The following is a 17725-nucleotide window of genomic DNA, read 5'->3' as shown; positions in this document are numbered from 1 at the left end:
CAAAGCTTAGTCCTGTGGTAAAACAGACAATTTAAACTACCGTAATTTCAAACAGGATTCTCTTACAGATCTCAATTTCACATAATTGTGTTCTGGGTTCTACCTAAAAAGAAGTTGAAAACACAGCTTATAGGACTTATACTGATAAATGCAAATGAAAGACAAACTCTGACCTACAGTTCTGAGACATTTGTGTACCATAACACATGATGACAATATCTTTATTCCTTCTTCTAAGACCTTTAGAAAAAAAATCTCTGCTCAGCTATTAGGCAAGTACTGGGGCTTGAGGCAACTCCACTCCTCCCAAACAACTGCAAAACTGTCTACCCTCAAACAATCTAACTCCTAAAGGCAGGAAGAAACTTTGAGCAGGAGGCTATCCTGATACGTTCAGAATCAAAATCCAAAAATAGACATAGGCAATTCTTTACTAGAATTTTATTTAAATTAAATTAAATCAATTTTAAAATAAATCTAGTAAATTAATATTTACTAGAATGCTAAAAGAGATGAAAATTGTCACATCACCATGAAAGAAAAAAAAAAAGCCAAATGAAAAACTGATCACAGAGAGTGCATTTACATATGATTAGAAAATCCTACATTGTGATGTTGCAGAAGTACCAGGCTCTATATGGAGGTACTCCAGAAGGTTTTTTTGTGTGCTTTGTTGCCCTGCTGTTCACAGCCTTTCCTGGGGAAAGCCACAGGCAGACGACTGATTTCTGCCCCTCCAAATAATCCACGTCCCAGTGGAGAAAAAAAAAAACCAACAAAACCAATACTTGTGCCTTGTGGTTATGACAGGGGTCTGTTCTGAGGTGTTCTGCCAGATATGATATCCTGGGAGGCTTTTTACTTTGAATTCCATAGCTGAACCCCATACATGTTTATTAGCAATACATAAAACCAGCATGACTCTTAAGTAGGGAGAACAGCACACCAAATCCGATCCACAATGTGACATGGGGCTAGTGGTGTTAATATAGAACAGATCTCACAAGCCAGCAGCAGCAAGTGAGGACTATCTCTAATTTCAAATCTAGGCTTTTTTGAATTTATGACATGGATTATAGTAAGTAACAAGGAGGAATTCTGAAGTACCTCCTGTGCATATCTACACAGTCTCTGATATGATGACCAATAACTGTCTGGCCCCTCCTGGATAAGGCAAAGCCACAGTAGCTGGGCCACTCCCATACAGGCAGTCTTCCACAGTATCTCTACAGGAATATGAAATTTCAAAGCCAGTAGTCTGAAAAGGGGGAAGTGGGATAGATTCTTAGCTCCTGCCTCATAGGAGATATGTCCTTCATGTTCTCCATAACCTTTCATTGGGCAGCGGCTTTCCCCAGTGCACATGGCAGTGCCAGCATTGTAGAAGCTAAAAAGTTTCAGTGAGTTATCCTGGGAATGCTTGTCTGATGCCAAGTCCACAGACTTTAATTTGGAAGGAAAGGAGCCCTCTTAAGAAAACATGGCTTAAAAGGACTTACGCCATACTTACCTAGAGCAAGCAGCTCTTCCTACAGAAATGTAGAGCCACCTAGGTGTGTTGACTGCTTACTATAAAGTAGTTGCCAGATTTAAAACCTTATAGTCATGATCTCAAAACTAGAACAGTAAAATGGAAAATTAATTCCAGTAGATATCAAGTAAGTGGAAGCTCCCCTGAAGAGCTCACTAAAGGATTCAGGGCTCAGAGGCATACAGCCTGGGAAAAATGAAACAAAATATATACTGAGAAGTTACAGCAATAAGATAAAAAAAAAGTTGTAAAGACAAAGGATGGGTAATAGCATGAATTCCACATCCTTGTTAAAACCAGGCCAATTTTCCTTTCAGTGATTTTTACTCTCAGCTAAGTCACTTCTAAGCAACTGCACTTTCTGAAACTAACTGCATGTTTTGCAGACAGTGTCTGCTTCTAGGACTGATAATGCTTGAAGTTTGTAGTTATCACTGAGGCACCGGTAGGGATGTTATGCAGAAAGGCTCTTGCTGTACTTATTCTTAGAGAAACCAAGGTCACTGCTAAATTCCTCACTGCTTACGAGTGAAGAGCCAAAGGGGGTCACACCTGCAGGGAGGAGCGGACAGGGCAGGTGACCCAAAATTGACCAACGAAGGTATTCCATCCCATACACGTCATTCTCAGTATAAAGCCGGGGGATCACGAGGGTCTCACTCTCTTTCTGCTATGGCCGGTGTCCTAAGGAGGACTCTGTCTGTTTTCCTGCTGCCCCCGATCCCGATCCGGGCATCCCTGAATCCAGCTCTCGACCGTCGCTGGGCCCAGCCTGGGCCTTCCCGGAGCCTGCCCTGCAGTGCCGGTGGTGACGTGGCTGACTTCAGGGGAGCTCGATCTTGGTTTTGTATATATATATTTGTATATATTTGATTATTATTATACTCTTTTTCATTATTATAGTTTATTAAAACTGTTTTAACTTTCCAACCCAGACGTCTCTTTCCCTTTGGGGAGGGTTAACAGAGAGCATTTGCTACAGGTTTAATAGCCGGCCCAGCTTTAAACCGTGACAGAGAGTCACAAGGAAAAGAACGAAAACCTTCCTGTGTTAGATGAAAGAAAAAAAAAAATGAGTAAGACTTCATTCAGAGTTGAAGAAAAGGGCGACTCCCAAGCAAAAAAGATAAATGGATTCTCAAGATGGAATCTTTAGCTTTTCAATTCCAAGTCTGAAGTGACCTAAAGGAAGTGCTATGTGCATCTGCACGTTTTTGCTTGGAAAAGGAGAGGAGGACATACAACACAAAAGCAGCATCACATATAGATCAAACTTTTTGCAAGTTTGCTGTGGTGCACCATGAACACATGCAGACAAAAATTTAAAGCAGCAATTAATTCCTTCACATTTGTAAATAAACTTTTTTTTTTTTTTTTTAAACTGAAATAGCTGACTTAGAATCACTAAATCCAAATGACATTTCAGAGGCCCTGAAAATAGGCATGGTCAACTATGATTTAATCTTCAATCAATGTGCCATTTCATTATGGACTTCACTATTTCTTGTGGCATTTTTTTGTCATTTTTGATACAAAAGCTGTAGCTTTAAGTCTTAACATGTCTCCAAAGTCTACCTGTTGATCTGATGTTATTTTCTTCAAAATCTACTGAAATATTTCCTATTTATTTTTCATCTCCAGTTTATATCTCTAGTTTGGTCATATACCTTTAGTTTTGGAATTTTAAGTATGTCTTACTAAAATTAATACAGTTTTTCTTGCAACTCTGCAGATGTACAGTAGCATAGGCATAATTTATGGGACATTTGGTATTCAGAACATGCTACGAAAACACAGCAACAGATATATTGCATTTGGTAAAAATTAGTAAAAGTCGCAGTTACCAAATTCTGTTTGGTTCCTACTTTAAGTAGAACAAACTTACATCAAACAGCCTTTATTTTTGTATTGCTGATCAGAACTTCTTGAACTTGTTTAAATAATCACAAGTAGAGCAAGAATAAATATTGATATACTGGAAATATAGTACCAAAACATTAAAAAAAAAAAATCACCAAATGAGAATGCATTTTCGGCCAAGTGCATTCCTCAGCAATCTCCGACAACAGCCCAAATACATTTAATCTTAAAATAGACTAGTACTTACCAATAAAATTTCAATGGTACCAAGAATGTACATTGCTCCTGCAAAGGTTGTACCCAGGTAGAAACAAAGTCCCACTGCTCCACCAAACTCTGGTCCTAAAGATCTTGAAATCATGTAGTAAGAGCCTCCAGCTGTGAATTTAAAAAAAAAAAAAAGACTCCATCCCATCAGATTAAGGACAGCAGCAGAGAACAAAAAATTGAATCATTCAATCAACATAATAAAGATAACTACTTTATGCATCTCCATTGAAGTGTTTATACCAACACTGTATTCAATATCTACACCAACTAGACAGTTAGAACGTACACTTCAAAGTTAGTACCCCCATGTGCATTTTCTGGGGAACAGAAAATAAACACCAAGAAAAAAGAGGAAAAAATCCACAAGCTAAACAATCTAAAAGTGAATAAAGAAAAGGATATATAGGTATAAATAGATGTGAATGAATCTTTAGTTTCTAACCTGAAGCAGTTCACAATCAAACAATAAACTTCCAGAATAACTTCTTTATGAGATAGGGACAAAATAGAATTTGTCTTACTAATATGCATTCTTTTTCTTTCCTATACATGAAACCATTACCACTTTCACTACAGGCATTTTTTTCAGTACCATTTAAAGTTGTCAGGTAGGGATTGCTTCTTCATGTCTACTTACATACTATTCACTTTGCCCCTGAATTTTTCAATTCTTCTCACCCATGTTTCCCACATACATGCAGCATCTTTCTTTAAGTTATAAGCTTCCCCCACCCCCTTTCCACGGTACCATTTCCCTTTAATTAAGGCTCTAAGTTTCAAGCTCTTTATCTCTTTATCTAGACTTCCCCCCAACCCCCTCAAGGTATGCTCCGCTCCGGTTCCCTCTCCATCTTCTCTTAAATTCACGATGTTTGTCCCACTCATAACAACCGAGGAAGAAAGAGGAGATAGGGAAAGGAAGTGCTTTATTTTAAATAAACATATACCAGCCTTGTATAAAATTAGTCTGCAAATAAGAAATACACTTCTAATCAAAAGGCAGAGTTTGAAACTGCTTTTCAATATGAAAAAATGAGAAATGAACACACAAATCTATGGTGTATCACCAATCCTTTTACTAAATATAATGCTATTGCATATAACAGCAAAAGACAAGATCCTGCTGCTCAGAAGGTCTCTTTCAACCCCAGGTTCCTATCTGTGCTTTCTGCCTCCTCCATATACTCCAGCAGAAGGAGCATTTCTCTAAGAAACTGACACTAACAAAAAAAAAAAGTGAAAATGAAGACCTGTCTAGTGTAAGAACTGTCAGCTTCAAAGATTTCTGTGACACTCAGATGTTACACAAAACCTTTACAACAAACTTTAAAAATATGAGGAGGGAAAAAACTGTTCAGAGTTCATAACGATGTCTGAACACTTGTATTATCAATTAGCGTGTTAAGAAACTGAAAAGGATAAGAGCTTCAAAGGATAACTGATTTTGCCTCTAAAAATTGGCCTCATAATTGAAAAGGAACAAGTTCATCTATTTATCGTGAAAATTTAAGGAGATGAGCATAACCTAGAGTGCTTATGTAGAAAAAGACTTCTGCCAGTAGACTGGCTGTTATTCTTGCAGGAAACAACATAACTAGTTCCAGTGCTGAGAAATGGAGTCTAGGCAAATTCAGGGCGGGGGGGAAAAAAAAAAAAGCAGTCTTATTTGTAAATTTGTAAAATCTCCTTTGCATGAAGACAAGTTTCCATTAGTTCAAACTATAACATCTTATCTTTCATTCAAACAGAATCAAATGGTTGATGACAAAAGTGTGCTACAGTTCGTAATTCCCAGAAGGTCTAGTTAAAAAGATTGCATCTCATCTGAAAAAGTCATTTATAAATCAGTTAAAAGAAAATACGCACTTGACACAAAAGCATAGCTTCTGATATCTCAGACTACAGTAATTTCTTATCCCAGCTTTAAACTTCCATCATTTGACCATTCACCATTTAAGATAAAATTCTTCATTACCTGGAACTACACCATTTGTTGCTATTGCACTCATTGAAATTGCAGTTAGCATAGTCTGTGGAAAGATGAAATAGAGGAAATTTAAAACACTGAAAGTTTTTTGAAAGATGGGGCAAGACAAAGTGATCAAACGAAACTAGTAAATATATTTTTTTTTTAAATATGATGTTACAGCAACCAAAAATGATCATATCTTTGGTTAGGGATATCCATGTAAGTTAAGCACTAAATTTTTCAGTAGAAGATTCAGCTAATTTAGATCTTTGAGACAGTCTTTAAAACAAACTGGAAGGATACAGACCATTGAATATACTTAAAATAAAACATTTTTTTATTCCAATTAAGTAGTACTGACGAACTGATCAAGTGTCATTGTTATGACAAAATCATCTACTAGTAGTCTCACATTCCAAAATACTAATTTACGGACTTAAGGCTGTGATTATATTTCAGTTTGTTGTGAAAAGCAGAACAGTTCAGATCTCAATGTAAATCATGAAATATTTGCTAAAAGCTGATTTAATAAAATCCACATAATACTTCAAACAAAAGCTTACTGTGATCAACTCAAAAGAAACTCCATACAGGCTAGAATGACACATGACACTCAGTGTATACATATATCCCATATCTCTCAACTGCATTCATACTTCTGGAGAAATCTTTCTCTGCTATTCATATATTAGAAGGCAGCAGTACTCTTGTAACAGCAGATTTGCCCAATAGTAAAGAAAAAGGTTAACTTACACAAGCACAACACATGAACACAATGATGAAAGACTCGAGAACTCCAGCTGTTCCCACAATCCATGTTAAACGTAGGAATAGGATGACTCCCAAGATGTTTTGCATGCAGGGCAGGTACACACCAATAAAAGTGCCCATATGTGGAACCTGGAAACGAAGTCTGAACATTAATTCCTTTGCACTAAACAATTTAAGTCCATAAGCACTTCCTTCTGCAAACACTTGTCACAAATGCTCCATGAACAAATACCAAGTGAAATTGAACAGTAGCTTCAGTGTCCAGTTTTGCAAATATTCATAGTCTATTTATGTAGAAAGATTCCTGAAAAGACAGAAAATTATTTGTGATAGTAAACCCTCTTGTTCCATAGGAATTAGGATGAAACCTTGATAGGGGTAGGATGTCCTTTTATCTGTTGATTACAAAGCTTTACAAACTTTCTTCTGAAATACCAGTTACAGACTACCATTGAAGAAAAATTACTGCCCTAATCAAAATAGCAAGTATATTCTGCAAAAAGTTGATCACCAATTGCCCTGCAGCTGGTCCACAAAATGATATTCAACAATAAGTGTTTTCTATTTTTAAAAAAAAGACAGACAAGGTATTATGACAAGGCCAGAAGAAATCCACAGCTAACTACAATTTCTTTTTGCAAAAGTTGTAAAACCTGACATAACATAGTGTATTTATTCATGCTTTTTATTTTTGGGCTATTATCACAGAATCACCCAGGTTGGAAGAGACCTCTGGGATCATCGAGTCCAACCATTGCCCTGACACCGCCCTGTCAACTAGACCATGGCACTAAGTGCCATGGCCAGTCTTTTCTTAAACACATCCAGAGATGGGGACTCCACCACCTCCCTGGGCAGCCCATTCCAATGTCTAATGACCCTTTCTGAGAAGAAATTCTTCCTCATGTCCAACCTGAACCTCCCCTGGCGAAGCTTGAGGCTGTGTCCTCTTGTCCTATCGCTAGTTGCCCAGGAGAAGAGGCCGACTCCCACTTCACTACAACCTCCCTTCAGGCAGTTGTAGACTGCAATGGGTCAGGACACACAGAAAAGCATTCAGGCTTCATCATTAAAGTTCCAGCCTTGTACACTTATGAAGAAATCAGGTCTTGAAACACTCAGAAGCAATAGTTATACACAGTAGGTTTCCACATACAGAAGCTCTTAAACCACAACTCAGGCTGTGGAAAAAAAAAGCAATCAATTTAAATAAATAAGCAAGCATTGGTGCTTTATAAGTTAACAAAATTATTAAGAAAACACTAAGTTTCCAAGTATTTATAAGGAACCACGGAATGCCATTTAGACTACAATCTTCATTTTTAGCATTTTGGGCAATATCCACCTGCAACACAAATGCTACTGTCTCAATGACACCATTAAAAATGCTGCTCTGCCAGGCTACTACCTAACCGTTACTCAAAAGAAAGAGACACATGCACAGAAATCGTGTTTTCAGGCCACCAGATGGTGCTAAAAGGCGATTAAGTGCAAGTGAGGACGCGATGCTCATTTAGCTTGTCGGTTCCAGAAGGACTAACACCATGCTGCATCAACAAAAACCTCTGCACAGCAGCTGGACAGAGGACAGAGATCACACTAAGGAAAGTGTGAGTTGATCAGTGTTGGTTTTCTCATATCTCAAGCTGTACCTTCAGATGAGAAGAAACAAATACAGAACAAGCACACGCAGGATAAGAAAAAAGCTAAAACAAACAGCTGGACTTTATTCCTCACCTTTGCCCATTGTCCTGGTACCAACTTCCTATACTAGTCAGGCCCTAATGCAAACAGCTCTACTGCAAATATTCAGGTACCATACCATAAATCTCTCTTCCAGTCAAATGAGCTCCAGTCCTAACCTTACTTTCAGGCATCTTTTCATGTCCTTCTCTTCTGCTGTGCTCATTTCCTTTTATTCATTCTTATGTGCATCTCCTCCTTTATCCATAGCTCAGCATGCAAACTCAGTAGCAGCACCCACAGAATCACACAGAATCAGTCAGGTTGGAAGAGACCTCTGGGATCATCGAGTCCAACCATTGCCCTGACACCACCATGGCAACTAGACCATGGCACTAAGTGCCATGTCCAGTCTTTTCTTAAACACCTCCAGAGATGGTGACTCCACCACCTCCCTGGGCAGCCCATTCCAACGTCTAATAACCCTTTCTGAGAAGAAATTCTTCCTAATGTCCAACCTGAACCTCCCCTGGCAAAGCTTGAGGCTGTGTCCTCTTGTCCTATCGCTAGTTGCCCGGGAGAAGAGGCCGACTCCCACTCCACTACAACCTCCCTTCAGGTAGTTGTAGACTGCAATAAGGTCACCTCTGAGCCTCCTCTTCTCCAGGCTAAACAACCCCAGCTCCCTCAGCCGTTCCTCATAGGTCAGAAATGACACCCCTTCTCCTACACAAAGATAAGTGACTCCCCATACTCTCTTTTTCCCAGTATCTACCCTAAATGTCTTTGTTTCAGTCACCGTCTCCTCATCCCTCCTTGCCCAGGAGTTTTTGTACTCTGTCAGGTCACATGTTTTTTGATTCAAGCTTTCTCCTTCCAAAACAGCTCCCTGCTCACAGAGGGATCAATCCAACATCTCATTGCAGACTCCGACTGTAGCATATGTTCCGTTTTTACAGATGCCTAGATAGGTACTTTGGGTATCCAGTAGACAACCCTTGAAGAATTCAGTTGCTGTCTCCCAACAAGCATGTTTAGGGATGTGCCAAACAGAGCCTTTGCCTCCTCACCCCCCCCCGCCCCAGTAAATATCATATTTTTGAGGTATGCAACAAAATGTTTCCCTGGAATGTGTCCATTAAGTTTTAAAAACACTTAGTTCGACACACAGGGGACAAGAGAGCTCCTCAGAAAAACTTCTACCATGTTAATAGGAGCAAGTATGCTTATGGATTTAAAAGTGACCTGTTTCATCTCAAGTTTTTTCCTTAAATTTCAACTTTCAGTAAAAACCTAGCCAATTAAAATGTATTAATAAACCAGACAAAAACAAACAAACAAAAAAAACCCCCACACTGCATCCTCACTAGAGGTATTCAAAAGATACTGATGCTCATACAAGAGCAGAAGGAAGAAGGAAAGAAAGAAAGAGGAAACTGGGTGCACTGCGTGTTTCATGTCCTACTTTACATACATTTTGTGTAAAGTAGGACATGAAAACAAGAACACTGAAATAACACAACAAGACATTAAAACATGCTAACAAGAACACTGAATTAACACAAGTCCAATTGCAAACACTTCAATTTTAAATACAGTATTACAGATCTCACTCCTGTTTTTAGGCACCTACGTATTTTATTTTTAGGTTGAAAAATGCTCCTCTTCAAGGCTAGCTTTGTCTCAATAACTTATTACAAGTACCTTGATTTCCTTTCGCTTGCTGTCTTCATCTGCTTCATGTTCCACCACACCTTGAGTCAGGTTAGTGTAGTTTGCCAGTTTATTAAGAAGAGATGACACCATGGGATTACTGTCCATTTCTTCCTGTTAGGATTTTAAGAATACTGCATTTATTAAACAGTTTTTTAGAAGTCATTATTTTATGATACTACTTCAAACACACAGTCAACAGTTCAGCCCTGATCCACCCAAATCCAAAAATTAGCATGACAAAATACCAGTCAGCTTTCAAGCAACAAGAGTTTCAAATCTTTCTAGAAGTCTAACGCTACTTGACTACCTTGCAATATTTCTTTCACTTTTTTACACTATCTTACAATATGTACAGCTGGAATATAAGGGAAATCTAGAGAAGGGCCACTGTTAATTATAAAAAACTATTCCTATTACAATACAGTTTTTAGGGGATTGAACTGGCAGGCTCAAGTCACAGAATCACAGAATCAACCAGGTTGGAAGAGACCTCTGGGATCATCGAGTCCAACCGTTGCCCTCACACCACCATGTCAACTAGACCATGGCACTAAGTGCCATGTCCAGGCTTTTCTTAAACACATCCAGAGATGGGGACTCCACCACCTCCCTGGGCAGCCCCTTCCCATGTCTAATAACCCTTTCTGAGAAGAAATGCTTCCTAATGTCCAACCTGAACCTCCCCTGGCAAAGCTTGAGGCTGTGTCCTCTTGTCCTATCGCTAGTTGCCCGGGAGAAGAGGCCGACTCCCACTTCACTACAACCTCCCTTCAGGTAGCTGTAGACTGCAATAAGGTCACCTCTGAGCCTCCTCTTCTCCAGGCTAAACAACCCCAGCTCCCTCAGCCATTCCTCATAGGTCAGACCCTCCAGACCCTTCACCAGCTTGGTTGTCCTCCTCTGGACTCTCTCCAACACCTCAACATCTTTCTTGAAGTGCGGGGCCCAGAACTGGACACAGGATTCAAGGTGCGGCCTCACCCAGCATCTTGCTTGTGTCTAGACTGGCTTCAAATGATTCTCTCAAACACCAAGGTACTTAAGGATTATTCTCAACCCTACTGTTGCAGGCTTACATATTTTATCTTAAACCACGCACACTACTTCCAAAGTATTCATTTGTTGAAAATACAGGCACGTATGCCTATCATATGGAACTGCACATAGGTAATATTACTCGACACAGCAGTCGGCCCATCTTTCTTTAGCCAAATACCTGTTACAAAACAAAAACATGCTAAAACAGATAAAACCCAGGAGAAGCATATACAATAAAAGGATTCCAAGAAAAGCAGAACCAGAGAACTCAATCAAGTACACGAGATCAAATATTGGAAAGAAGATAAGAGCACAGGATTGCAAACAGAAAGACAAGAACCGAGGCATCAGGTCATGATAATCATTGTTATAATAGCCAAACTTCTTTGTAGCAGTTTATAGAAAAATTTAAATACAAGTCAGCTGAGAACATGAGAAAAATAAGATTGTAGGAAACATACTATGAAACATATATACTGCCAAAAAAGATTCACCACTACAACAGCAATGGTGATGAAGTCACTAGGGTTTCAGGACAACACTGTAACAGCATTATCTATAATCTGAGATTAACTTTACTAAAAGTACTATTTCATTGCAAAAGTGGCACTTCAATGTAGCATATCAACATACTTTTTTGTTCTGTAAATGATTGCAATCATTCAGTGAATTAAACAGGATTAAACTTGCATTATAAAGTAGATGCCGATATTAGAAAGTAGAAATAGCTATGGTATGCTCTACACTGTAATTGGACAATATAATTAAGTCACGGCCTATCACAGTTTGTTTTATAGTTTTGCTGCTTTAAGAGAAGTCTGTATTTGCCCTGTTCAACATAATATATTTGCTAATTCTTCTTAAAACCGGGTACTGCTTTGTTAAAACCACCAGATTTAACTTTCAGCAGCTTTCTCTAACAACAATATCTAGATCCTAGCCCAAAACTTTTAAATGCAAGAAAGCTTATTTCATATCTTCACATCAATGCATACCAAAATTTACTGTTCTTGCCTATACAGATAAACTAAAATATAGAAGGAAAAAAAAAAATCTTAGCATTTTTTTTATTACTCTGTTCAAATCCACTGAAATGGAAGCAAACTGCTGAAAAGTTATTAAAATTGATTTTTTTTCCCCCCACTAAGTTTCAAGAGAGAAAGAATACAGGAGTTTGCTTATTTTCATCTTACTACCAGAGCCTCAGTAAAAGGTGAAATACATTTTTGGGGTATTTAACTTACCTCAAAGAGGGCCATATTCTTTCCTTCAAACATGTTTCCTCCGTCCATCTCTGCACTGTTAATAAAGGGACTACTTTCCTTGGCAATCCCATCCCCTGGTGAAAAAGTGCAACAATTAGAAACAAAAGAAAAAAGACAAGGTCTACCATAAAAGGAATAGTCAGAAGATGCTGGTTTAAGAACAGATTCTAGATAACACTGGACGTAGCTGCCACACACTACGTCTTTGTCCCAGACATGTGGACTCAATGTCCACATTTAAGGAATTTAAGTTTACTTTAACAGACTAATCTTTGTGTAGTGTCCTGCCTCTTAACTGTTACTTATTATTCTTTAATACATATACTGATCTCTCTCCTGCCCCATCCTTCTAGTTTACTTAAAAGCACTTGATAACAGAACTTCACGTGAACCTTCTGGGCAACAACAAAAAAATCACAGAATCAACCAACCAGGTTGGAAGAGACCTCTGGGATCATCGAGTCCAACCGTTGCCCTGACACCACCATGTCAACTAGACCATGGCACTAAGTGCCATGTCCAGGCTTTTCTTAAACACATCCAGAGATGGTGACTCCACCACCTCCCTGGGCAGCCCCTTCCAATGTCTAATAACCCCTTCTGAGAAGAAATTCTTCCTAATGTCCAACCTGAACCTCCCCTGGCAAAGCTTGAGGCTGTGTCCTCTTGTCCTATCGCTAGTTGCCTGGGAGAAGAGGCCGACTCCCACTTCACTACAACCTCCCTTCACGTAGTTGTAGACTGCAATAAGGTCACCTCTGAGCCTCCTCTTCTCCAGGCTAAACAACCCCAGCTCCCTCAGCCGTTCCTCGGAGGTCAGACCCTCCAGACTCTTCACCAGCTTGGTTGTCCTCCTCTGGACTCGCTCCAACACCTCAACATCTTTCTTGAAGTGCGGGGCCCAGAACTGGACACAGGATTCAAGGTGCGGCCTCACCAGTGCCGAGTACAGAGGGACGATCACTTCCCTAGACCGGCTGGCTACACTATTCTTAATAGAGGTCAGGATGCCATTGGCCTTCTTGGCCACCTGGGCACACTGCTGGCTCATGTTTAGCCGGCTGTCGATCAGCACCCCCAGGTCTCTTTCCGGCGGGCCGCTTTCTAACCACTCTTCCCCCAGCCTGTAGCGCTGCATGGGGTTGTTGTGGCCGAAGTGTAAGACCCGGCACTTGTTCTTGTTGAACCTCATGCCATTGGTCTCGGCCCATCTATCTAACCTGTCCAGATCAGTCATTCAACAAAAGCAACTCTGTCCCCAAGCAAATACATGCTAATTCCTCTCATCACCTTGCTAAATTATACAAGCACTAGAGCTGCTTAGTTAAGACACTGCACTTTTTTTACCAAGATTTTTGGAACATTGTTTTTCTTTTAGCTCCATTCCTTGAAATGACCACGTTATTTTTGCTAAAGTTTTTATAAAGCATTCATTACAAGGCACATTCACAAGTTAGAATAAAAATAAGGTTGCTTGATTTGTCTTGCTAAGGCCACACTTCTATTGACTTTCTTGCCTACTGACAAGTACTTACTAGCTAAATATTAGTACTCCCTTCAGGGTACTTCCAATCCCTTCAAAAAGTGAGCTGGGAAATTTCAAGTATTGTTTTGTGCTCATACAGAGTGTAACGTCACTGGAGTTATGACTTCAGTGGGTATCATTAGACTAATCAAAAGGGTAGCCAAATGACTAATGTGAATCAGTATTCATAATTCTGAGGTTAAAGAATATAGCTTTGTCTTACCAGTTCTGGAGGTAAAAATCAGCATCTCAGCACTGTACATTAAGTATTTTAAGTGGTAGGTAGGAGAATAATGAAGTCTTCCTTTATGTGCTTGTATTTCTAAACAAAGAGTTACTTGGCTTGCTCCAACAAGAAAAGCTTAGAGCACAGTGTCTCTAACAAGTCTTGTCAAATGCACCAAACAGACTTCAAATGGAAAACCACAGAACTTAGTTTCCTGCTCTTCAAATCCTTTTTCAGTGTTTTTCTGGTTTAACCCTATTCCCCTGAATTCTGTGAGGAAGTTTAAAGATAATCAAATCATAGAATCGTTTAGGTTGGCAAAACCACCTAGCATCAGAGTCCAACCATGAACATAACACGACCAAGTCCACCACTAAACCATGTCCCTAAGCACCACATCTAACATCTTTTAAATACCTGCAGGGATGGTGACTCCACCACTTTCCTAGGCAGCCTGTTCAATGCTTGACAAACAAATCACCTTTCCCTCAGGCTTCTTTGAAACTGCGTCAACTCAAACTCTTCCCAGGTGTGCAGGTGAGTTAAACATACAATAAATCATAGAATCATAGAATCACAGAATGTCCTGAGTCAGAAGGGACCCACAAGGATCATCAAGTCCAACTCCTGTCCCAGCATAGGACAACCCCAGAATTCACACCATGTGTCTGAGGGCATTGTCCAAATGCTTCTTGAATGCTGTCAGGCTTGGCACCATGACTGCTTCACTGGGGAGGCTGTTCCAGTGCTCCACCACCTTCTGGGTGAAGAGCCTTTTCCTAATATCCAACCTAAACCTCCCCTGGCATATCTTCCTGCCATTCCCTCGAGTTCTGTCACTGGTCACCAGGGTGAAGAGGCCAGCGCCTACTCCTCCACTTCCCCTTGGGAGGAAGCTGTAGACCGCAATGAGGTCTCCCCTCAGTCTTCTCTTCTCCAGGCTGTACAGACCTAGTGACTTCAGCTGCTCCTCATACGGCTTCCCCTCTAAACCCTTCACCATCTTTGTGGCTCTCCTCTGGACACTCTCCAGTATCTTCACATCCTTCTTATACTGTGGCACCCAAAACCACACACACTACTCAAGGTGAGGCTGCACCAGTGCAGAGTAAAGCAGGACAATCACCTCCCTCGACCAGCTAGCAATACTATGCTTGATGCACCCCAGGACACAGCTGGCCCTCTTGGCTGCCAGGGCACACTGTTGGCTCATGTTCAACTTGCCATCGACCAGAACCCCCAGTAGGAGGGCTACTCTCCAGCCTCTCATTCCCCAGTCTGTATGTAGATCTAGGGTTGCCACGTCCCAGGTGCTAAATCCAGCACCTTCCCTTGTTAAACTTCATACGGTTGGTGATTGCCCACCTTTCTAATTTATCTATGGTATCTATAATAACTTCCAATGTAGTTTTAGACATTCCTCTAAGCTGCACGTGTCTTCTGGAATCCAGCTAAAGCTTCTGCAATTAAAGCACTCCAAAAATCTATACTTACTGTTGCTTGATTTCTGAAAATAATTCAAGTTATGAGGGTTTAGAGGCAAAAATCTTAAATCTGGACTAGATTAGTAGTCCATCTGAGCCAATATTTCATCTTGGACCACCGCTGGTATTAAAAAAAAGTTTAAAAAGGCAAAATAAAACAACAACAAAAAAATCTCCTATGGGCTTCATTATAGTATAATGACACCCAAGAAAAACAACCTGCTGATGTGGCACTCCATTCCACGTAACCTAAGGTGATCAAAGCCTAAACTCTATCAATAAATCTGTTCCCCCTCAACCAAATGTATACTTTTTAAATTATTATTACTATTTTTAATCTGCTATGGAATGTACACATACCACAGCACAACTCTGCTTACTGATGGACCAGCAGACAAAATAAAGCCATAACTAAGGTTCCTTCCTTAGAAGCCTGTCTGGTATTCTCTGTGTTGATGGGACATGAAAAAATTCCTACTCTTGATTTCTACAGAGGTTCAAACACTGTGATGGGTGTAGCTATATTTACAGAATCAACACAGAATCAACACAGAATCAACACAGAATCAACACAGAATCAACACAGAATCAACACAGAATCAACACAGAATCAACCAGGTTGGAAGAGACCTCTGGGATCATCAAGTCCAACCGTTGCCCTGACACCACCATGGCAACTAGACCATGGCACTAAGTGCCACGTCCAGGCTTTTCTTAAACACATCCAGAGATGGTGACTCCACCACCTCCCTGGGCAGCCCATTCCAATGTCTAATAACCCTTTCTGAAAAGAAATTCTTCCTAATGTCCAACCTGAACCTCCCCTGGCGAAGCTTGAGGCTGTGTCCTCTTGTCCTATCGCTAGTTGCCCGGGAGAAGAGAAATACATGGAAATTATCATGACAAATGCCATTTTCTTTTCTACACGAGATAATACAGCTGCAAGCAGAGAAGGTAAGAGACATATCTCAAGTTTGGGAGGTAATATTCAGAGCGCTCATGCAGATGATCACTGTGTGCACTCCCCTACACCCCAACTGATGATACAGTGTAACCCACACAAGTTATCACAAACCATCTCAGAGCTGTGCTAGCCTCGAGTTTAGAACTGCCAATGCCATCAGATGATTTCTCATTAACATTTCCAGACACCAAACGAAATTTATATCAAAAATACGTCTGCGTATCACAATTCAAAGTGTTGGTCATAGAGGCAAAAGACAGCACTTTGCTCTGAAACCTCTGAGAAATATGAATTTGAACAGTGATCCACACAAACTTTGACAGGTAGAATACTTTAAGGTATGATACCAGTTAAAAATTACTAAGCTGAGTTATTTTGCTTTTGTTTCTATTCTTGCTGCTACTTTTAATCCAGATGAATTTGTGTATTCATAGATACATATAATGGTTTGGGTTGGAAGGGACCTTAAAGATCATCTAGTGCCAACCCCTCTGCCACAGACAGGGACATATTCCACTAGACCAGGTTGCTCAAAGCCCCATCCAACCTGGCCTTGAACACTGCCAGGGAGGGGGCAGCCACAACTTCTCTGGGCAACCTGTTCCAAGGTCTCACCACCCTCACAGTGAAGAATTTCTTCCTAAATTCTAATCTAAATCTCCCCTCGTTCAGTTTAAAACTGTTCCCCCTCATCCTGTCACTACATGCCCCTGTAAAGAGTCCCTCTCCTGCTTTCCTGTAGGCCCCCTTCAGGTACTGGAAGGCTGCTAGAAGGTCTCCCTGGAGCCTTCTCTTCTCCAGGCTGAAGAGCCCCAACTCTCTCAGCGTGTCTTCATAGGAGAGGTGCTCCAGCTCTCTGATCATCTTCATGGCCCTCCTCTATTCTCGCTCCAACAGCTCCATGTCCTTCTTATGTTGGGGGCCCCAGAGCTGGATGCAGTACTGCAGGTGGGGTCTCACAAGAGCGGAGTAGAGGGGCAGAATCACCTCCCTCGACCTGCTGGCTACACTGCTTTTGATGCAGCCTAGGATACAGTTGGCTTTCTGGGCTGCAAGTGCACATTGCCAGCTCAAGTTGAGCTTCTCATCAACCATCACCCCCAAGTCCTTCTCCTCAGGGCTGCTCTCAATCCATTCTCTGCCCAGCCTGTATTTGTGCTTGGGATTGCCCCGACCCACAGGCAGGACTTTTCACTTGGCTTTGTTGAACTTCATGTGGTTTGCATGAGCCCACCTCTCAAACCTGTCAAGGTCTCTCTAGATGGCATCCCTTCCTTCCAGCGTGTCGACCACACCACACAGCTTGGTGTCATCCCAAACTTGCTGAGGGCGCACTCAATCCCACTGTCCATGTCGCTGACAAAGATGTTAAACAGGACCAGTCCCAATACCGATCCCCGAGGAACGCCACTTGTCACTGGTC

At 40.7% G+C, this 17725-nt stretch overlaps 1 protein-coding gene across 3 annotated transcripts in view; it reads right to left on the bottom strand.

The window, feature by feature from the left end:
• Nucleotides 1–17725, bottom strand: part of SLC12A7 (solute carrier family 12 member 7) — a 74913-nt gene that overhangs the window by 40820 nt on the left and 16368 nt on the right. For all 3 annotated transcript variants that reach the window (XM_068396916.1, XM_068396913.1, XM_068396915.1), the window contains exons 2-6: nucleotides 12083–12177; nucleotides 9789–9911; nucleotides 6384–6530; nucleotides 5637–5691; nucleotides 3639–3769 (exon numbers count right to left, since the gene is read on the bottom strand). In XM_068396916.1, coding sequence (XP_068253017.1) covers nucleotides 3639–3769; nucleotides 5637–5691; nucleotides 6384–6530; nucleotides 9789–9911; nucleotides 12083–12177 — 551 coding nt within the window. The remainder of the gene's footprint in view (nucleotides 1–3638; nucleotides 3770–5636; nucleotides 5692–6383; nucleotides 6531–9788; nucleotides 9912–12082; nucleotides 12178–17725) is intronic.

This window comes from Nyctibius grandis, chromosome 3 (assembly GCF_013368605.1).
Source record: "Nyctibius grandis isolate bNycGra1 chromosome 3, bNycGra1.pri, whole genome shotgun sequence".
Lineage (NCBI taxonomy): Eukaryota > Metazoa > Chordata > Aves > Nyctibiiformes > Nyctibiidae > Nyctibius > Nyctibius grandis.
The sequence above is the reverse complement of the archived record's forward strand: the minus strand, read 5'-3'. Positions and strand labels throughout refer to the sequence as shown.